The sequence below is a fragment of the Protobothrops mucrosquamatus genome, unplaced genomic scaffold, assembly GCF_001527695.2.
Source record: "Protobothrops mucrosquamatus isolate PMUCROS unplaced genomic scaffold, P.Mucros_1.0 scaffold1610, whole genome shotgun sequence".
Lineage (NCBI taxonomy): Eukaryota > Metazoa > Chordata > Lepidosauria > Squamata > Viperidae > Protobothrops > Protobothrops mucrosquamatus.
The window spans coordinates 233,747-256,779 of record NW_015387773.1 but is presented as its reverse complement, the minus strand read 5'-3'; the positions used below and the strand labels follow the sequence as shown (position 1 = coordinate 256,779).

Genomic DNA, 23,033 nt, shown 5'->3' with positions numbered 1-23,033 from the left:
CTCTGGAATTGCCTGCATGAGAGTTGCACAGCAACAGAAGTAATGTTTCCCAGACATTCTATAAAGTTATTGAAAAGCATGGGGAGTAGCCTGAGTACCATAGCATTCCACAAGTCACAAGGTGGAAAATCAGTCCTCCTAATTCCATCTTCTTCCAGAAAAGATCAGAGCCATCGTAGCAGGGTGCCTCAATCCATGTAGGATGAATGCCAGGTGAATGCTTCAAAATGGTACAATGATGTTAGACAGGTCATCCTCAACTTACAACTATAATTGAGACCAACATTTCCATTGCTAAACAAGAGAATTATTAAGTGAGTTGTGTCCCATTATATGAAATTTTTGCCACAGTTAAGTGAACCACTGCAGCCATTATGTGAAGCTGGCTTTCCCCCCCCCCCATTGACTTTGCTTGTCAGAAGCCAGCTGGAAAGGTTACAAATGGTGATCACATGACCCAGGGACAATGCAACAGTCACAAATATATGCCAGTTATCAAGCACTTGAATTTTGATCAAGACCATGGAGATGCTACAATTGGTCATAAGTGTGAAAGCCAATCGTAAGTCACCATTTAAGGTGTTGTAACCTTGAATAGTCACTAAATGAATGGTTGTGTGTCACAGACTAACTGTAGTGAAACATCTAGGAAAACTATTGTTGCCCTTCTTCATCTAACTCATGAAGGCTGGTCACAAAATCCTGAGCTTCCTTTGACTTCTCTCAAGAGTATTTCCATGAACTTGTGGGAGAGACTATTAGATGGTGGGGTGAGTCTGACAGTAACATAATTGCTATTGGAGTTCCCAACATATTTTCAGGTATTTGACAATCTCAATCAACAAGGGAAACAGAATCTTTTCTAGATCATAGGCATTCCTTTTCCTTGGTGTTTGAGCTGTTCTCAGTATTTCATTTGAAAAATACATCCTTTCTACTGGCTAACCTAGCTTTCAATACCAGTATTAAACCTCAGAGAATTGCAGACAAATCATCACATTAAACTTCAGTCATGGCTCATATATAATGATAAACCATAATATGTTTCATTTGGTTTGGCTCTGGCTGTATATGTCAGGTGCACATTATGGTTAGCATTATATGGGAATTCAGAGGGTTAAAGAAACTTGGCTTAGATTACGAGCAATAAACCAATCTAGGATCAGGTTTCATACACTCTCTGCTATGTTAAAAATGTAGTCTGTTTCCTTTTAATGGAGCAATGCTTTCTGAATATAATCCTGCTCTGCTTATACTACTCGGTAGGATAAAACTCAAAGCAGAAAAGCACAGCTGGAACTAGACTTTATAAAATGAGAAGATACAAAAAGAAATATGGTTGCAAACTTTGCTAATATTGTTAAGTGTAATTACATTTGCTATCCTGTAAACACACATCTGCTGCCTAGGGGAAAATTTACAAGACCCCAGTTCCACTTCAGAGCAAATTAATACAGATCATGTGCAATGGCTGAAAGTTATTTTTATTATAGCAAACATGTAGTACTTTGGCAAGGTTTGTCCTGCGTGCAGTAGATATTATTTCAAAGCTTCTTTATAAGCCAGTTGTATCTAATGCAGAAATCAGAAGATGATGTGTTCTAGTCCTGCCTTAGGCATGAAAACCAGCTGGGTGAATTTGGGCCAGTCACTCTCAGTCCAACTCACCTCCTGGGTTGTTGTTGTGGGGAAAATAGGAGGAAGAGGAAGTATTAAATATGTTGCCAACTTGAGTTATTTATAAAAATAACACAGATGGAAATACAAACAAACTAACAAACCACATTGACTTGGTGATGCTCTTTTCATAAAATCTAATTCTGCAAAGAGAATTCAGGTTTCTTTCAAGGAATGAGGCTGTCACTGTGAAACACTGTACATATTTATTTTATCGTTTATTTAAATATCTATATTTTTGCATTTACAAACTTTAATAAGCACTCATCTCCCTGCTTCTTATTAAAAGCAGAGATTGCTTCTGTAATCTCTGAGGATCATGTACAAAACTAGATGACATTTACATATATATATTTATATAATCTTTTAAGATTAACAAAGTGTGACAAAAAACTAAAGCATAATCTATGTCTAGTGGCTCTTTCACAAGTATTGGAAAATCAGTGCTCAGCTAGGGATCCTAGAAGGCCAAGTTTATTTTTAATTGGTACAAAGTATAACTGAAGGAAATGTATCTCTGTGGGAATATAGTAACAAAATGTACAGATGATCGACCGAGGTGATATTTCTTCATTATTCTAGATTCTTCTAAACCAAAATGGCACCAAACCCAAGAAAAATATTTTAGAAGATTAGCCTGACTACCAGCCATTGAGAACCATCCTGATATAATCTGTCATAACAAAAAATATTCCTTTCAAGATTTATTCATTAATTAATGTTCGAATAACGTTTCCAGCACCACGATCGATGGATCAGCTCAGTAAGATTTTTTTGAAAACCTTTTTTTAATAGGGAGATCGATCAATGTTGGCTGGAATAAAAGAAGGCTTTATTGCCACAGTGCTTCAATCTAGTTCAAATACTGTATTTTACAAACAAACAAAAACAGGGAATTGGGCCTGGAGAACTAAACTGCACTAGGAACAGCATTTGGAGCAACTTGTATCAGTGGACACTTGACACTGTTTTGCAAATGGAGTAAGATGACACCAGATTCAAAAATGTGCACTCCCTCTAGGATACATTTCTAAAGTAACTAGTGTGATTGCATAATTCATATTGCACAATTGTATAAAACATAAATACTAGCTATCTGAGGTTTTAAATACAAAATACAGATCATGTATTATTTTAGACATAAATCCTTTTTTCAAGTGCAAATTAGATGTGCCTTTCTTCCTATAAAAACACATTTTGAAGGTACAAATGTAATCCTCTTCTCATAATATGCCACTATTTATAAACCCAATACTTTCTCAGAGCAGTTCTATACATACAGTATAAAAAATAGGTTTATTTACATGAACTGGGAATACACCGAAGCAGCTTTAAGAACTGGATCTCAACTCTGGTATGAAGGAAGGAAATACAATGGGGAGACGAAACACCTATCCAATTTAGGCTGGTTGCTGTGGGTTCACATTGATAGGATGTCCTAGGAGACCAATACGTTGTTTTTGCTTCCTCTGCTCTGTCATCTGGAAAATTGAAACATTTACTCAGTAGACACAAGTACTTCCTGTACGTCAGACCACAGAATAAGCTACTGCTATTTATTGTGGTCATCTTTATTTCCCAAAGTTGATTGCAACAAGTAATGCACTCTTGCCCGCTACAGTTAGTGAAAACAAACTAACCCATTTCTTTACAAAGTTTGGAAAGAATCGGAGGGAACTGAAGCAATCCAACACTAATCCTGTCAGAACTGCTCTGTTAGGAAGAAACAAGCTAAAGTACATCTTGTAGGACAGTAGAGCTTGTTGTGATTTAACTCTGAATAGAGTCTCTTTTTATATCTGTAAATACAATATGCATATATTGTATAAATAACCTTGCTGCCCATAGTCTATATTCTTCATATTAAAGAAACTGGGTCTCCCCTTTTTCTGCTGTATCGAAGAAAACTTCTCAAAGCTATTATATTCCTACTTTTCATAATAGCAAGAATAAAGTTTAAAACCTAGGCAAACTGAAGATTATTAGTAGGGCAATATTGGAAGAAGGACTGCTTGCCCACTATAGAAGAATGGACGCTTAAAGTTTCAAATTTAGCAGAAATGGCCAAGATTTCTGCTTATTTGAAGGATCATTCACAAGAAAGATACACTTCGGTTTGGAGAAGATGGATAGATTATATTCAGAATAAATATGGGACTAAAAAGTTCCATTTGCCTTATGAGTGAATATTAGATTTATTATTATTAATAGTTTATTATAGTGGAGTTTTTCTTAGGTTTAATTATATGATATTATTACTTTTAGTATTAGTATTGTATTGTTTAGTAATTAGGTTGTTAATTTGTTTATTATAGTGTTTAATTTTAACTTGTTTAAATTTTTGTTAAAAGGGAGTTAAAGCGCTTTATGGACTTGGTTATTTAAATAGTTGGTTAATGTTAGTTAGATTATGATTATTATATGTGTAACCCTGTGTTCAGCTCTGGGAAGTGGGGGAGAGGGAGGGGGGTTTTGGGGTGGGTATGGGGATTCATATTGTAATTTTTATAAAACTTTTAATAAAAAAAAAGATGCAAACTTCAATCATGGTTTTTTTACAAGACTAGTGAAGCTGAATCAAACTGATAACTTAAGTCACGTGTTCTTGCCATCAAAGTGACAGTCACCTAGTACATTTTGTGACATTTTTATGCACTTTATAGTTTTATATGATCTTGCAAGGAAGGAAGGAACATGGCCTATAACATCTGGAACTTCATGGGCAACCTTGGGGTACTTCTCAGTATTCCCAAGTTATTATTGTTTTTAAAGCCATACAAATAGAGCCTTGGCCCTCTGCTCAGTCAAACACCACCACATTTAACGGATTGATTTGGGAGATACTGAAACAAGATGCAGTACTAAAAATACCTTATAATAGCAAAGCTAAAAACAATCACCTGGACAAGAGTAATTATGGTCCTCAAGCTCTTGAAATATGATATACATATCTCAGAACTGAAAAAAAAATGGAGAAGGAAGAATATGACTGGAACTTTTGGGAAAAGTAGTATTTGGATTTGGAAAAAACAGATTACAGACAGAAGTTTCAAACTGCCTTTTATATCCCATTCAATTTGTCTTTTATTGAAGGGGTGGGCAGTGGGTTAGTATTTGGTTGGAGTTACACAGAATAAGCCCTGCCAAAACTAAGACTGTTTTTACAGTATATGCAATATTATGACAATAAATGGACACAAGCCCTGGATTTTGGCTCATCCTTCTCCCTATTCTTCTTCCTACTCTCAGTATGGAAAGCTCGGTAGTGTCTGATGAGCAGGAGGTTGGACTAGATGACCTCCGAGGTACCTTCCAACTTTATCATTATTATTATTGTATACCAGGTTGTGGCATCCCAGCACATGTCATTTTACCTCATCTAAAATACTGTGATTTGTTTTTCCGGACAAAAAGAAGAGATAAAACAGGATTGCAACAAACTAGGATTGAAAGTTGCTTATCTCCGTAAGAAAGTAGAGAAAAGTTTGTGGGTATCCATAGTCACAACTCATTAATTTGTCAATGAAATCAAAGAAGTGGCCAACAGTCTCTGAGAGTCCATCAAGGGGAACTTAAATCTTCAGTTTTACAAAAGCAGGCGGGAGCACAAAGTATTATACAGGAGAATACAGGGACCAAAAATCTTGATTGAACTTAAGCTTTTGTGATTCTTCTCTATACAACATCCTCTCGGTAGCATTCCATTGGAGATGTTATGGCTTATTAAGTACTGAGGTTTCCTTATATTCTTTTGCTTGGTTTTTTTAAGGGAGAATGAGGACAGAGGAAGTTTGATTTGTTTTACTAGAGCTTACTGTCTTTGAAATTTATTACTTGTCATGGCCAAGAACAAAAACGTACATTTTAATTTGTTTAGTTTAAATGGTGATGGCAAAGAGAAAATTATTAAATCAGATGTCAAAATGCCAATTTATTAACAGTACTGTTGTTGATGTCTATATAGATCACATATACACTGCCGATTTTCCTGCTTCCCATATAATCAGGTTACACCTTTCTCAACCAGCCTCATGGGCCTTATTTTGGTAAACATTTTTTTCTATGTTTTGTACCTGATCTTTAAGTTCCGTCAACTGACTGGAAAGGTTAGATACCAGCTTCATCGTTGATTCAAGCTTCTCTTGCAGGTTTCTAAGTTCATTTTGTTCTCCTTCTGAGTCACTACTAACAAGTGACATGGCACGCATCCGGGGGAACCAATCCAGATTTCTTTCCTGAAATATAATTTATTAAGATCATCTGAATTTTAATTATAAGCAAAAGGATATACTGTACTGTATTCTTTATCTACTGTAAAGAAGAGAGGAAAAAACCGAATAGCCTGAAACCCTAAAACATTTGCCTTGGAATTGGGTATGTCTAGTTTAACGAAGAGAAGGATGAGGGGGGACATGATAGCAGTGTTCCAATATCTCAGGGGCTGCCACAAAGAAGAGGGTGTCAAGCTATTTTCCAAAGCACCTGAAGGCAGGACAAGAAGCAACGGATGGAAACTAACAAAAGAGAGAAGCAACCTAGAACTAAGGAGAAACTTCCTGACAGTTAGAACAATTAACCAGTGGAACAACCTTCTTCCAGAAGCGGCGAATGCTCCAACACTGGAAGTTTTTAAGAAGAGACTGGACAGCCATTTGTCCAAAATAGTATAGGGTTCCCTGCCTGAGCAGGGGGTTGGACTAGATGACCTCCAAGATCCCTTCCAACTTTTTATTATTATTATTATTATTATTATTATTATTATTATTATTATTATTATTATTATTATTATTATTATTATTATTATTATTATTCTTGGAAAATTTGCCTGGGCAAAAGTCTGATGTTCAGAAGTCACAAAACAAACCATTATTAGAATAATTGCATCTCATAGTTTTGAAGGAATTTAATCCTTTAGTTGTAGTGAGAAAATATTTGGACTTTGATTGCCTGGAAACATGGGCTCTTCCCTCCATTAATTCTTTCCTACGGACAATTTTTCTTCAATTTCCAGGAAGCAATCCGGAATTGCTTGAATTGAGAAAACATTAAGAGGAGCAAAGATGTAGAACATTGAAGCTTCATTGGAGAGAACTGCAAGCTGGGTAATCCATTCAGTTTTTTTCTCCCAAAGGAAAGGATAAGTCTAGTTTACTGATCCTGATCATTCTGAGAATACAACATATTTTCAAAGTATTTAATGTAAAATAATGAAATACATTCACAAGAGAGAAAGTGGGTTTGTTTACCTGGCTTTGGGGCTTCTACCACAGGTGAAAGAAGGACACTTTGTGAGCTACTACTTGGCCACTCTGTTCATCAAGGAATAAATAGTTGGAAGAACTCCTGTTTATTTTAATGGCTAGGCTTTCCTACTCTTACAGAAAACAACCACCTAGAAAGGCAGATGTTATTTTATCCAGGCCCATTTGGTGCATCTGAGAGCCCTGGATAGTTTTGTTATTTTTACATGATGAATATGGAGCGCTTAAGATTATGGAAAGAAAATTTGCTTGACTAGTTGGCCAAATATGGACTCAACACAGAATCCAATGTATAACCTGTTAACCTCCAGTCACAGATAAGAGTTTTAACTTCATATTTAGTCTTCATTAGCAAACTACTGGCTTGGAAACTTGTCCATAAGTAACGCTGCCAATTGCATGGATACACTGATATATATTTACATCAGTCTTAATATTACAATACATTATTACAATTATTAAAATCTACTGTAATATTGTAATACAGTACTATTGATTTATTCTCCCACGTTGGGGACATTAAAATTCAGAGAACAGTTTGAGGAGGAAGTAAGAAAACTGGGCTGTGTAGAGAGATAATATCTGAAACTAGAACACAGCATATTTTATATATTGTCATGGTCCATGGCTTGTAAATACCAATTCAAACTCTTCGAACGGTAGCTAAGTTGTAAAGCAAGAGCTACCTGTATATTTTATAAATAACGTAATAACATATTTGCATATTATTTAAGAATTCAGCCATGTTGGCACATTTATTACTCTACTTTTGCTGCTACTATTTATTTAATCACTATGCCTTATATCCAAATACATCAGTAACAAAAGAGGCAAACACAGTCATCTTCTTAAAGAGTGTCTAGGGTGGCCAATCAACCACCATAAAAGATGTCAAGGGAGATAGAATGAATGTTGCCACTGATAACTGATTCCTTCAGTTTCACCTTGATTGCTTCCATTCTATAATGTTCACCTTTCTATACATATGCTGTACATATGTTGTACATAGTATGTTTAGGTGTGTGTCATGTATGTGTTTCACTTTGAGAGCGGGCAACTAAATTACAGGTACTGTAGTTCTCAACTTCCAACAATTCATTTAGTAACTGTTCAAAGTTACAACGGCACTAAAAAAAGTGACTTATGACCGTTTTCCACACTTATGACCATTGCAGCCTCCCCATGGTCACATGATAAAAATTCAGATGCTTGGCAACTGACTCTTATTTGTGACTGTTGCAATATCCCAGGGCCATGTGATCATCTTATGCGAACTTCTGACAAGCAAAGTCAATGAGGAAGCCAGATTCACTTGCCAATCGTGTTACTAACCTAACAACTGCAGTGATTCACTTAACAACTGTGGCAAGAAAGGTCATAAAATGAGGCGAAACTCACTTAACAAATGTCTCACTTGACAACAGAAATGTTGGGCTCAATCGTGGCCATAAGTCGGGGACTACCTGTAGTTTGATTTTCAAATGAACGTTTAAAAACAGTTATGCTCATAGCTAATAACATGCTATAAAATGCTTACTTGTGTAATGTGGAAACAGAAAGCTGTACTGTGGAAACAGAAAGCATTTGCTGCCAATACACTCATAAATAAAAATCATTATTCTAGATAAATTATTGTGGTCCCTGGATAGGCCCTCAATGTTTATCTGGTTAGTAGAAGTAAAACTGTGAAAATGAGGTCAGGTACAAAACCCTTTCCTGGGAAAGTAATTTGGTTTGCCTTTTAATTCACCATATTAATCAGTTATATAGCTATTCTCAGCAAACATAACACATCAGCTTAATATCAATTATTTAAGAACGTTACTTCTTGAGCCACAACATTGTCTTATCTCTGTAAGGACATTGACTCATTTTGCTACCTCCTACTCAAAACTATATTCATTTAAAGATTTTAATGTAAAGGACAAATCAATGATGGCGAACCTTTTAGAGACCGAGTGCCCAAACCACAACCCAAAACCCACTTATTTATTGCCAGGTACCAGGTGGGTGTGGCCCACTGGGTGGGCGTGGCTGTGGTGGTCATGGCAGACTGGGTGGGTGTTGTCAAGGTGGGCGTGGTCACCTCGATGTTGCTCGTGGGGAGGGACGCCTGTGGGGGCCAGGCAGGGTTGGGGGAGATCCAGGAGGTCTCTGGCAGGTGGGGTGGTGGGTAGGAGGCTCATCCTGCGAGGTGAGGCAAGGCAGGGTAGGGGTGCCATTACCTCAGGGCAAGGCAAGGCAGGGGCCGGGGCAGCTGCTGCCTGACACCATCGGCCCCCGCACACAGAGGCCAGCGAGTGTATGGGGGCCGACAGTGTCCGTCAGCAGCCACAGCCTGCCGGCCCCTCGACCGGCTCCGCAGCCCGCCACCAGCAGTTCTGAGAAGTGCCCACAGAGAGGGCTCTGAGTGCCGCCTCTGGTTCGCCACCACTTGCGTATGCCAACGATCCAAGAATTCTTTTACTCACAAAAGGTGGGCGTCAGAGCAAGTTGACAGACCTTAGCAGAATTTTCTAAGGGGAAAGGGCTCATCAATCCTGCCAAGGCCACCTGTCTTTTTTTTTAAAAAAACTACTGTATTCTATATAAATGACATATTTCATTATACTTGTCTATATAATGCGCACATCTGTAGGCAATCTGGTGATGCAAATGCAGGCAAGTTTTCAACCATTAAATAAATGGAGCCATCTTTCCAATCCTGCAAGAATTGTATAAACGTATTAGAAATATATATAAATTTGAACGTATATGGATTTGAACATTTGTATTAGATGTCTATATATAGAAGTGTAATATGTTATGTTACAACATTTATGATATTGTATGTTGTTATATATGTTATATGTTATGACATGTTTTTTCTTTTGTCGTAGTTTTTCACTTTTTTGTTAAAGCACTTTTATGTATTTTTTTCTCCTCTTTGACAATATGTATATTAAAATCAATTATCCTTGTGTATTTTGCTCCTTTTTTGTTATTAATTAAAAAGCAATACAATATAAATTAATAAAGACCAAAATGACCATTTTTCCCCCTTGGGATGAGCAAATTGCCACAAAAACCAGTGACAAATTGGAAAGAATAAAACTGAGCAAGTCCCAGGCTTACATACATTGGTATAATTTTTCAAGCCACCACCCTTTATCCAGAATTAATTAGAGCCATTTCTGCCAAAGCTAACAATAGTACCAAGGCAATATTTTCACTCCAAAAATGTAGTCCTGTTATCATTAAGCTTTCTAGAGGTAACACATATCCCATGTGTTATATGGTACAGAGGTATGCATCTACCATGATTTAAAGTCCTTTAAAGCCCTTCCACGTGCCTTACTGAGCTTCAATTGTTTTAATCTGCACAGAGGCTGATATGATTTCACCAAAAGTGAAAGTTCACATTCCAACTCTTATTGGCTTAAATGCTTGTTTTCTAATGGCCCCATTAATTTTTCTTGATGGCTTTTCATCAAGCTGCAAAGAAAAAAACTTAGCTGACCTATGGCATTTATACTTACTCTCTGCTGCTTCGACATTTAGAGAGAGCTAAAACTGAAATCTGTCAAGCAGTCTTTAACATTGCATGGCAGATGCAAAACCAGCTTTCAGTGGTGGGTTCCAGACGAGACTTTTAAAATCACCAAACTATTTGTTTTTTCAGTAGAACCTTTTCTTTAGCCCACTTCAACATCTTATTGTCAGCACTATTAAATGGAAGGTGGAGTAAGACTCTATTCTCTGAGAGATGCTATCCTTAGTCCAAACAAACTTGAGATCCTTTCACGTGTGTTCTTCTGTTGCTCTTTCTATGCCAGTTAAACACAGATATGACTGCACCACCCCTTAATAAAATCCCAATCTTTTGTGAAGGAGAAGTGATCCATTTCTGAGTCGTAGATCAGAACTTTCCTTCACTAACGGAATTTCTATCTGCAGCAATTTCCATTAGAAGGTATAAGAGTGTCCTGATCTTGAGTGATATTATGAAGTCTCTTCTTTCATTATATTTCATTTCTATTTATCTTTTTTCTATTTCTTTTACATTGTTTTGCATTATTTTTAGAACAATATTTTTTCCGTTCGCACACTGCTTTTAAGCCTTAATTTTCAAGACTTATACAACCATTTCATTGTTTTTCACGTAGTTGCTCATTGCTTCTGACTTTTATTTGTTACCTTGTGGGCTGTTGACCATAGTTAAATAAATCTTCAAATCAAATAATCCTTCAGTTATTTCAATAGCACCCTCGAAGTCTGATTCTGCAAGCACAATATGTAAAAATGCTATAACTTCTTTGCCATATATGAAGTGAGCCACAATCCAAAAGCTTTATTTTGGGTTTGTTTCCTTGTTTCCATCTACACAACCCCTTTCTACTGATGCCCCCTGTTATGCACTGTTGTTATGTTGTGACCCTCCAACAACCCTGATTGAATTGTCAGCTCCCACTTCCCAGCAAAGCTTCCTCTATTGAAACAGACAAACTGAATTAACCCACTGACGGAAGCTGGCTAACCACAAGTGTTGTTTCTGGCTAGCTCTTTTCTAGGTAATGTTGGAAAAGTCCCTTTCAAGTAGCTATCATCAGAATCTCAGACGTGGGGGCGGTGATGGCCACAGCTTTAAAGCATCCACAACAACTTTTTAAAAAAAATTATTTAAAAGGAAGTTGCCTCACATGATGGGAAATTTAATGCATTCTGAGAAATGTGCTTCCTTGCTTTCACTGAATTTCGTTATAGGGGGTCTTTCCAAACATGGATTTTATTTTAATACATCATCTACCTTGGCAGTGGTTCAAAAGAACTTTGTATTATACGCATTCTGATATTCCACCCACCTAAGAAGATTTTTTTCCTTTCAGCAAATGACCTACTAGACATTTAATTAATTACATTAAGGATGGATATTTTAGAATCACCGGGAAAAAGAATTCAAGAATAACTTCTTAGACCATTTCTACGAGGACAGAAAATCCTTTTTGCAGATCTGTTTCCACATTTCAATTTTGATTCTCAGAATTGCAGTCACAAGGCAATGCACATGATGTGGAAAGGATGAATGCAAGGAAAAAGTGAAGTTAATATTTTTTACAGATTGTAGAATGAGATGGCACAGGAAAAAAAATTAGGAAGAGTTTTAAAAGGGGATTTTTTAGAAGTTTGGATGAATCCAACCCTAATTATTTAGTAATTTCTGAAAAATCTAAGTGAAATGAGCAAACAACTAGGCTTCTGCCACTCATTTCTTCCCTTTATTGGTTTTTTTAAGGAAGGGAGGGAAAGAAACTAACCAACCACTTATTTTCTCCCCAGCTTATTTAACACAACTGAGAGTGATATGTTTTCTGTGTCTGGAGTTAATTGTTGTCCTATTAACTAAACTTAACCACACCTAATTTGCTAGTGCCACCCATATGCTTCCTTGTATAAGAAGACATAAATTAATAAAATAGGGCAACTACCTGACTGATATTTTGAAATCTGCCAGGTGGCAACCCTTAAAATAATGAAGGAAATAAAGATAACTCCAGGAGCTTCCATGATTTAAAGGCTAGGATGTACAAAGACTTGTGTAGTTTAAAATCATCTGGAAATAGTTCAAGGCTACAGGGAAATTCACAGTTAGCTCAGCAGCTGTTTCCTATGATGAAGTAATTTTCATGACAAGGAAGCACCATTGAGGTTTTACATAATCAGTGATGAAAAGCTGCTGAGGGATTGCCTAGAGGAGGTTCCTCTGGGTCTCTCAGTCTATGACAGTGCAAGACCTTCTGTTAACCTAGTTCTTGTTGTTTGGCACAAAAGAGATTACCTAAATAAACCAGGACAGATTATAGCATGAGTGGCTGTGCTGGAATTAATTGCATAAAAAGGCTCATTTAACACTGTGTGCCCAGGCGCCGTCTATATACTGTAATATTTTGTAACCTGCCTAAGGTAATGGAGCCTCGCTCTAAAAATATTGGGCAATAGATATAGGAGAAAATGACCAAAATGAGTAGAAGGGCAGAACAGGTAAGGGCGAGCCCCAGTTTTTCTTCTGTTTTGACACAATAGTGGAAAGAGGTTAGGCTAATATTTCTTGGGGCTACAGAATGAGATAAGTGCCAAAGTAGGGTCTGTTTTGAGCTTAATTTTAAGGATGCATTTTTTTTGCACTTTAAAAAAACACAATTACTTCAAATCAAATCAAAACTTACGGTTTTTAAAACAGCAATTTTGTTAAAGATTACAGTTGCAACACTAAAAACTAATACAAACCAAAAAAAAGAAAAAATAGAAGGTAAAGATAAGAAAAAAATAGAAAAGAAAAAAAATTATATGCTAAAGAAAAAGAAAAATATATAAAGAAATCGCTTCCCCCTCATCACAGCAAATATAAACAATTTCAGTAACTTGACATTTTACTTTAAAATACAAACAATCTTTTCCTTCCATATCTTATCTCATATCTATAAACAAATCCTTAAAGCCTCATTACTTCAGTCTAAAAATCCATAGGGTTACCAGAAAAAAAATTAAAGTATTTATTTTAACCTAGATCAAATAAAACAATTGTACATCCCTTCCTTTTACTTTTAACAGTCTTGATCTTTAGTTCCTTCAAATAATGTCCTAGAACTTGATTTATTTTCATTTTTTTTCTTTATCCCTTCTGGCCTGGTACGCCCATATAACACGATTGCTTCACGAGCTGCAGTAGCAGCTAGTTTGCTTCCAGATTCAATTCAAGGTTTTGATTGTTACCTATAAAGTCCTAAAAGCATATGGGCTGATTATGTGAAGAACCACATGTTTTCCATAGCATCTGCCTAACCCAAGGGTCTTCAAACTTGGCCCTTTTATAACTTGTGGACTTCAACTCCCAGAATTCCTCAGCCAGGCATGCTAGCTGAGGAATTCTGGGAGTTGAAGTCCACAAGTCATAAAAAGGCCAAGTTTGAAGACCTCTGGCCTAACCACTTCAATCTTGTAGGGTTGGCACATTCTGGGCTTGATTAAACAATGCGAATTATTTGGACCCTAGAAGTGTACCTTCTCTGTAGCCATGCCTACTCTCTGGAATGAAGTTCCTTTCAAGAATCAGAAGGTTAACACTCTGCTGTTGTTCAGAAGAGTAGTGAAGACTTGGCTCTTCACTCAGGTCTTTGGAAAGGGAGAATGAGATCTCACGTTTTATTCCACCTGGACTGTTCCATTCGCCATCTTTTATCTTTTATTGATTTTATTGTAATTTCTTTGCTTAATTGTTGTGAATCATTGGGAGTTAGGTGGCATACAAGTTTAAGCAATAATAATAACTACTACTATTACAAGATGTAGTCATATGTAGATCACCGTCAGCCATTTTGACATGTTATGGCCAGTATGAGACAAGGGCAACTTGTCAACTCTACCACGAACCTGGCTGCAGCCATTTTTGCTGTTCTAGGTTGCCATAAGAAAGGGAGGGGGGAATTTCTGGTAGTCTAAACATGAGCAAATCTGGTGGGAACCAAGGTCATTCTCACAGAGAAGGGGAGAAGGAGGACCTTTAAGTCAGAAAGCCCGCCAAGTTGTTCTATTGGATAGCATGATGTGAGGGGTGGGAATTGTTACATTGTGTTACTTTGATTCTTGGGGGGAAAGTTTAGATCTGGTTTCACTTTTGTTCATGCTGATATTATGTATCCCAAAAAACACGTTCTTTGAGGAACTTTCCTGCCTCAGAGTTCTGATTTATTTGGTCGCATTGATCGGAACCATGACAGCCTAATTTTATTCAAATATCTGCAAGTTCTTCTGTGCAAGTTAAGTTCTTTAAAGATAATTCTGCAAATCAGCATAAGACTACTCAAGTCCCACTAATCCAATAGTTAGTACTGATATTTCCAAGATAGTAAAAGCCTCTTGACGAGATGGGCAGAATACCAGCCAAATAAGTAAGTATTGCTAAATCTTAAACAATTCTAAATCCTTTCTTAAATGTCTAATTTAATTGTTTAATAATAATGTTTTATGAAAGAAATGGTTTTTCTAGTATTTTGTTTCTGGAGTGAATAGTACAAAATATGAATAGTGTCCAAAACACTTTACATGGCAGATTAACAGAATTTCCAGTTCCTATAGTATTCTGATTAACTCTCTCTCACACATACACACACTCACATACACACATTAGGGGGATCTGCAGAGTAGAATTCTTTGGACATAAGGAAGAATTAATTCCTAAACTTTAAAAAAAACACTTCCTACAAGGACTTTGTAGCAGTTCAAAAGCAGCTCCAGATCTATCTGGTCAACTAAGCTGGAATTAGACCGTGGTTGTTTTAAAATGCAATACTTGAACTTCGGGACAATCTGTTTTCCTACTGGGGGAAACTCTTGACTCTTTTCGCTTTCCTGTTCCTGGCCTAAGCAATTTTGTTCAAGGCTGCAGCTAAAAAAATAACCCACATAAAGCAGCCTGGTGATTTGCATGCTGGCTGGTCCTGTGCCAAAGGGAAGGAAGAACCAAACAGAAGTCTTCAATTTCACCCTGCTCACTTTGGCTAAGCTACGTGTGTGGGAGTCCTACAAATAGCCAAAACAGCCTGCATCAGCTGCAATGGAAGCCCTGCAGCTTATCTGCACTGTTTATAAGCTACCTTCCCTTTTTCCATACACTACAGCAACTTGCAAATAAAGTTATAAATACTTATAACTTAGGTATCTATAACTTAGATACAAATAAGTTACAAAAGTGCCGTTGCCTTTCTGATCAGCTCATAGTGATCTCAACAAATTCCTTGTGTTTTTTTGCAAAGATAACTGTAAATTCTTTTTTACTGTTTTGCAGGTTTGAAGAAATAAAATTGGTGGTGGCAAAGAAGTGCCATAAGGCAGGGAATTCTAGGAATATTAAGGTAGGCAATTAGTGTTTAGCTGACTAAATCACTACCCAGAAGAAAGGATTCAAATGAAAAGGAAAAGACAAAGGGATGTTATAAGAGAAATAAAACTGATTAAACATATAGATCAGAAAAAGAATGAGCCAATAGGAGGACCACTTAAATTTTACAGCAGTCGGATCTGCAATTTTCAGTCTGAAAGAGTTTTTAATGTAAGTCATTTGTAGAAATTACTAATTATTCTATCTCAGCGTCTGAGGGCTTCCAATCCTTGTTTCGTTAATTTTTATGGCAACCACGGGAACCTGATAACTAGCCTACTTACCAAACCAGCAAGAAACAGTCCTTGAAGTCAGAAAGATCCATATTTGTGGCCAGTTACAATTAAAACAAACAAATTGATTTTACATATGTGGCCATGCAAGTGGTCAGCTTTGTAGACCATTCCATTTTTATCTTTGATTAATGAAGCGACGATACAACAGGTTGACGCAAAACATCAGTTTGCCATGGCAAATGTAGATACCAACTATACCTCTAGAGGGCAGACAATACTAGATACATCCAGAATGGATTTGTTCTATCCTGCAGCAGCATGGTGTGGCACACCCATTTTTTAAAGCCAATTGTTACAGCTATAAAATTAACTGGGCACATTAAATCCATATTAAACCACTGTGTATCTTGTCTTTCTATGAAAATGGGCATAATAGATTTTTAAAAAAAAATCTGGAAAGAGTATTTCTGCACTATACTAATAAAAGAAAAAAAGGTGCCTGTAGTCTTAAGCCCTCTGACAATTTTTTTTCACTTGCACAATGTCCCATTGTTTAATGTCACTTTCCTTTTGAAATGTTTGAAGTCCCTACTCAGTCCTGAATTTCATGAATGAATTTTATGAAAGATGGAAGGAAGGTGGGGTAGCAATTGATCCTCGACTTAGATGGTTGTGCTAGCAATGAGTGCTTGACAGCATTGCCCTGATGCCAATCTGATAACCTGAGAAACAGGGTATGAATGATGTTAACAGGACCTTGGCCATAATGGAGAGTGAGCAGGGAGCAGGGATGAGTAGGAGTTTGGGGAAATTAAGAGCAGATAAGAATAAGATTGAATGGTGCAGTAATGGGCAATGGTATATACTGTGGAAATCGGGATGGGCTGCTCACTGGGGACACAAACCCAAATCTCTTATAGGTCCCATGTTCCAGTTCCCTGCCTCTATCTCCAGTTTCTGGTTATCAAATTTTGAGCAGCTCTGTACTCCAGCTGGTGCTTTTAAATACCAGGTTGGTCTTTATTAAAGTTAATCTCACCTGGGATTTAATCCCAGATGACAGAGCTGACCTGGCATGCATTACTGAGACCAGGCAAAGAATGAGGAGGCGTTTCCCTCTCTGAAATGGTACTCAGAGGGTTTCTGGTTTGGCACCAGCCAGGACACACCCAGCTAGAATGCCGATGGAGTTGCTACTGTTTTCTGGGAGACTCTGAGGGTTCATTGAGTTTGAGAATCTGGTATTTTTCAATACCCTTGATAGCCAAAACAAGTCAAGTACAGTTACTGGTGATGTGGTTCCTGAGACAACAAGCAAAGCCTATTATAAACTGATATATGGACATACAGCTTCTTTCCATGGAATACAAGAGACCTTGGAGTCCTAGTGGACGATCACTTAACTATGAGCCAGCAGTGTGCAGCAACAACAACAAAAAAAACTAATACAATCCTGGGTTGTATAAACAAAGGCATAGAATCAAGATCACGCAAAGTATTAGTACCGCTTTATAAAGCCCTAGTAAGACCACACCTCAAATACTACAGCCAGTTTTGGTCACCATATCACAGAGAAGATGTTGAGAGTTTGGAAAAAATTCAGAGAAGAGCAACTAAGATGATCCAAGGCCTGGCCTGGAGACCAAAACATATGAAGAATGGCTGTGGAACTTGGGTTTGGCTAGTCTAAAGAAAAGAAGAAATAGGGGAGACATGATAGCAGTATCTGAGGAGCTGCCACAAGAAAGAAGGGGTCAGGTTGTTCACCAGAGCACCAGAGGGAAGGATGAGAAACAATGGTTGGAAGCTGATCAAAGAGAGAAGCAACCTGGAATTAAGGAGAAACTTCCTAACAGTGAGGACAATCAACCAGTGGAAAAGCTTGCCTTCAGAAATCGTGGGCGCTCCATCACTGGACATTTTCAAGAAGAGACTGAACAATCACCTGTCTGAGATGGTATAGGTTCTCCTGCTTGAGCAGGGGGCTGGACTAGAAGACCTCCAAGGCCCCTTCCAGCTCTATTCTATTCAAAACAAGTCTTGTTGAACATGGAGTAACTATTTTTTTTAAAGCATTTTGTTCCATAAAAAATTCTGGTAACAATTGCTTGTTTGACATTTTCACATGCACTTAGAAAACAGGCCATCTTTCTCTTTAAAAATCCTGCTAGATTGCTGCGTGAATGGTTACTAAATTTTTTAAAAAGCCATGCTGTTTTCTGTATCAAAAAATCCTTAATATGTGCTATTACATGTTTACAAAACTTTTGTCAGTTATATGCCATTACAAACACAACATGCAATTATTTTTACAGGCAAATCCTTTGACTTAAATACAAAATTACATTCCAAAAACTTTCTAGCCCTGTGAGAACAAGATAAGGTGACAAGCTTTCCTAACCCATTAATCTACTGTCAGACGATTACTCACAACACTATTTAAAAGAAGCTATTATCTAGGGAATACTCAGAAGTAGGACACAAGCTTAAAAGAATTCAAAGCAGAATGGATTACATAATGAGAGATTTTAAGGGGATTTATCTTCAAAAACCATTTAATATATGCTGCATAATGGTCTTCCAAGGGCAACTGCGTGTATTTTATAATAAATGGAGGCAAACATTCAGCGGAATTTTTCATCCAGATAGACTTCTGATGAGGCAGAAGGCGTGAGAAAAATGAAACATGTTCCGGGCCCTCAGTGCTTTAAGTTAATCAGGAAGCTGAATTCAGGATTAAATGAGCATTTGGCAAAACAAAGGCATTCTGCCTCTAAAGGGGTTATAAAAGATTCATTAAAGATAAATCCTTAAATTGACATACAGAAATATAAACAAACAAGAAAGATGTCCCGTTTGCTGTTAAGGAGAGTCTAAAAACAAAAAATAGAAGATTTATTTAGCTCAGTTCGTTTGATTCCCACAGATATATTTTTTTAGAAGTTTAATAACCCCAAAGATGAAGATAATGGCAGCACCATTATATGATCATTGTACTTTAGATCTGTTTCAAGAATCCTTTAACCAGTTTAATATTAAATCATAGCTTTTATTAAATGAATTTAATCTTGCCATGATCACAAAATGTACATTGGGTACTATTCTGTGATTAGAGTAACCAAAATATAATTACAGTTAAAACAGAGGTCATATTCACAATGAATTAATTTTAACTGGAAAGTGCAACATTATTTTAGGAATTATTTTTTAATAGTATAAGTTCTCAAGGGTGGCATCGGGGATCTATACACATTCAAATGCTACTCAATATTTGAAGTAGGTCTAACAGCCAGATGAGAATACTATATTATCCATCGAACAGATGGGTGAGTTGGTAGAAGGGAAGGTAGTTTGGGTAGCAATTTGGTGATTGGTAAATCTGAGATGCTGATTTAACCCAGAATCATCTGCTTTAATATAATCTAATTATAACTTTAGATAGGGAATTAGAGGCTGGAGGTACTGGTCAGTATTTCTTTTTTGGGGGGGGGTGGTGTCACAGAAGAATGGAATTTTGATTATGATGTGCAAGAAAAGATATTGTAGGATCCAATCTGGATCGGTCATTGGGACCATAGGTTTTGTCTTCCGAACTTTCAGATTTCACTGCTAGAAAACTCTGGTCCTGGTGACCGACCCAGATTGGATCCTACAACAATATCCTGGGACATGTATATTCTCCTTCATTCGTAAGAAAAGATATGACAGGAGGCTGAGAGTAAGCCTCACTCAGAAAATATGACTTAGAAGCCTTCAACTAACTACTCTCTTCCAACTCTCAATTTTTAATTGAGGATCCACAATTGGGATCCACAATTTCAGATCTTTGGAGTCCAAGGGCTTTGGCTGCTGCTATTAAATGCCAAGTCTGCTTGTAATAAAATATAATAAAGTTATTTGTATTCCCAATTAGGTTGCGCTTGGATTAGGTTATGAAAACTCGATGGCAGAGAAGGGGATGTTTCTATCTCCAAATTCTGCCCACCTAGTAGTAGTGCTGGGAGACTTCTACCTGGCTTCCTTCCTTCTGTAAGAGGAAGCAGCCTATAGTGAATTCACAACCACCGTGCCAACTATGGGCCTGATCCAACATATTGAGCGTCCAAAGAATATGGGTGGCCACACGTTGAGTTTGCAAAAATGTCAGACATTGACAAGACATTATTTTGTGACAATTTTATGAAGACAAATTATAATTGTTCTGAAGAACAACGCTTTTCTACAGGAAAAAAAATAAAGAAGTATGGATCAATGCTCATTACAAATCTTTTAAAATCTTCATAGAATTTAAATTCAGACTTTCTGGCATTGGAAGAATGAAAAGAAGTATAAACAAGCCATATTTCACACAGAGTATGGCAAAACTCACCTTTATCATTTCTGCTACATAACTCTCAGGCCCTGTATATTCTGTAGAGTCTTTTACTTTTACCAACACAATGAAGAATAAATAGTGCCACATATTGTGCTCCTCTTTAATGTGTTCTTCAAAAGTCACTGTCTTGTTATCAAACTTGTCTCTTTCCAAACCTAATGAGGAAAATGAAACACAACCTCTGAACACAATTGGAGGAAGAATATTCGACCACATACAGCATATGTTTTCATATACTGCATTGACTGGTTAATTGGATGACTGGATTCCACTGAAGGTTTTTTTTAAAGACAACCCCAATAATCTAAAACTGTTCAAAACAGCTTTCTTTAAGGATCACTACATGATTTTACTGTAAAATCATGAAAGCACTACATGATTTTACTGTATTTTAACATGTAAGACTACCTATAGATTGTAGACTTTTTTTCTGATAAGATTCAAATGAATATTGCTTGGCCCTTAAATATCTTCAAACATTATGAACCACCACATTTTATTTAATTGTTAGCTTGTTTGCTCAATTTCAATGGCTGCCAATCTCAGCCTATGACTCTGGATGGTTTACAGTTCATAAAACTTCATTTTCTGGGATACATACAATTGTATAGAAAATGAAGACTTATGATATGCAGAGAAAACAGACTTTCTACCAATAGCTGAGGACTGATTATTTCTGTTTTGGGTATTAATAAGTGTGTGAAGATTAAGAACAAACAAACATAAGAAGAGCCCTGGATCAGATAATTAGTGCAGTAATCAATAAGCTGCATTTGGGAAGTCAGGTGCTAGATGGTGATAGTAACTTTTCAAAATGACCTTCAGGTTTTGACATGATGAGAGAAGGAGAAAAGCTTTTTTTTCTCCAAGTTACATTTTATGTACTTTTTAAAAATGTGTATCTTTTCCTATTTTTATTTAAAGCTAAACAGCTCCAATTGCTCCAATTCTTCCTCATAAGGCTGGGGTTGGAAAAAGATTAATGATAGATTTGCTCTTTAACTTTTTGGTTATATAAAATCCACAGTATTCCAGGTCCCACCTTATATTTGTTCAAGGCATTATTACATTGGCAGTTCTATTTCTGAGTCCCTTCCTAACTTTTCAATGCATGGAACCTGTCTTTTTTTACAGCAGCTAATCTCTGGCTTCACATTTTCATTATGTTCTTCACCATAATTCTCTTTCCTGTTCAGTCTCTACCAGGTCAGATCTAAAGTATAGGCACAGTCTGGATTGTTTACATAGCTGCCATGTTGTTCAGTCCTAACTACAATTTTTTAATGTAATTTATAAAACAATTATATCAGCACCAAATTTTTAGGGGATCTTACCTCGAACATCTCTCTAATGTTAGAACTGCCCATGTATTCCTATTTTTTTTAATCCCAGCCAATCCATGAGAATGCTACCCTCTTACCCTATGCAACTGAAGTCAGAAGCCTTCAGAAAGGACTTCGTCGAAGCCTTAACATTACAAGCCACCCTACAAACATTCATAAAATGTTGATTCAATCACAAAAATGTGTGCATTTCTTCTGAGGAATGGAGACATTCCTATATTTGCCTAGAACTGAACTCTTGCTGATTCTGACACTTACCACAAATAAAACATGTTGTTTTCAAAACTTCTTCTTTCTTCTGTTTTTCACTTCTTAGATCAGCAAAGGTATCAATAATGACTCCAAAAATCAGATTAAGGACAATAATGATCACCATGAAGAAGAAGAGGAGATCATATATCACTCTTGCAGCAAAGAGAGGTTCCTAAAATGCAGATAGTTTTCCAATGGTAAGTGTAAAGTATTAAAGAAAACAAAGCTACAAAGAGGACTATTACTTGATCAGTGAACATTATAGATGCCTTTGTTTGATACAATGAATTGCCAATGACATACCTCTGGAGAATAAATAACCACGGTCAATGCCAATATGACTAATCTTTTAAGTCTCCTGTTTAAACCACATATCTACAAAGGATTCATTTGGGAATTCCTGAAGCCAACCTTCCTTGTTTTAAAAACATATATTTGCTTAACTAGGTCTTTGTTATATTCCAACAGAATAATAGACTGGGTACACAACTTGGACATTTAAAATAGGTCTTAAAAATTCCACCTGCACTACATTGTTGTTAGCATATGTGATCCAAATTACAGTCCCATAAAACTTTTTGAGATGCAGGAGTATAGAAATTAATGGCAAAAACTAAAGTATCATGTAAACCTGTAATTTTTGGAATTAACTACAGATATGTATATTTCAATTCCCTAAACATATGAATAACTCATATTTAAGTAAATAAAGAATAGCTTTTTCAAAAGCTAGATTATATGTGTTGCTATCAAATATGGTATAAGGGAGAATTTTTTTTTAAAAAAAACTCATCTCTCAAAGATTTTGTCCCTGTAATGCTACTGATATTGTAATGACGGATACTATTTAATTGTATTGTGAATTTTATAAGTGTCTTCAGCAGGAAATTATCTGGCCTATTTTAAAATACAAACCAGGAAGAAATACTAGTATGTAAAAAAAATATTAAAATTAAAAAACTAAAAAAATCCTAA

The 23,033-nt window shown here is 36.5% G+C and overlaps 1 protein-coding gene across 3 annotated transcripts in view; it reads right to left on the bottom strand.

The window, feature by feature from the left end:
• Positions 1–1,871: 1,871 nt before the first annotated feature.
• ITPR1 (inositol 1,4,5-trisphosphate receptor type 1) overlaps positions 1,872–23,033 on the bottom strand; it is a 229,458-nt gene continuing 208,296 nt past the window's right edge. For all 3 annotated transcript variants that reach the window (XM_029285403.1, XM_015822583.1, XM_029285402.1), the window contains 4 exons: positions 22,065–22,230; positions 20,458–20,618; positions 5,751–5,912; positions 1,872–3,158 (listed from right to left, as the gene is read on the bottom strand). In XM_029285403.1, the coding sequence (XP_029141236.1) occupies positions 3,078–3,158; positions 5,751–5,912; positions 20,458–20,618; positions 22,065–22,230 (570 nt within the window). In that variant the 3' untranslated portion in view covers positions 1,872–3,077. The remainder of the gene's footprint in view (positions 3,159–5,750; positions 5,913–20,457; positions 20,619–22,064; positions 22,231–23,033) is intronic.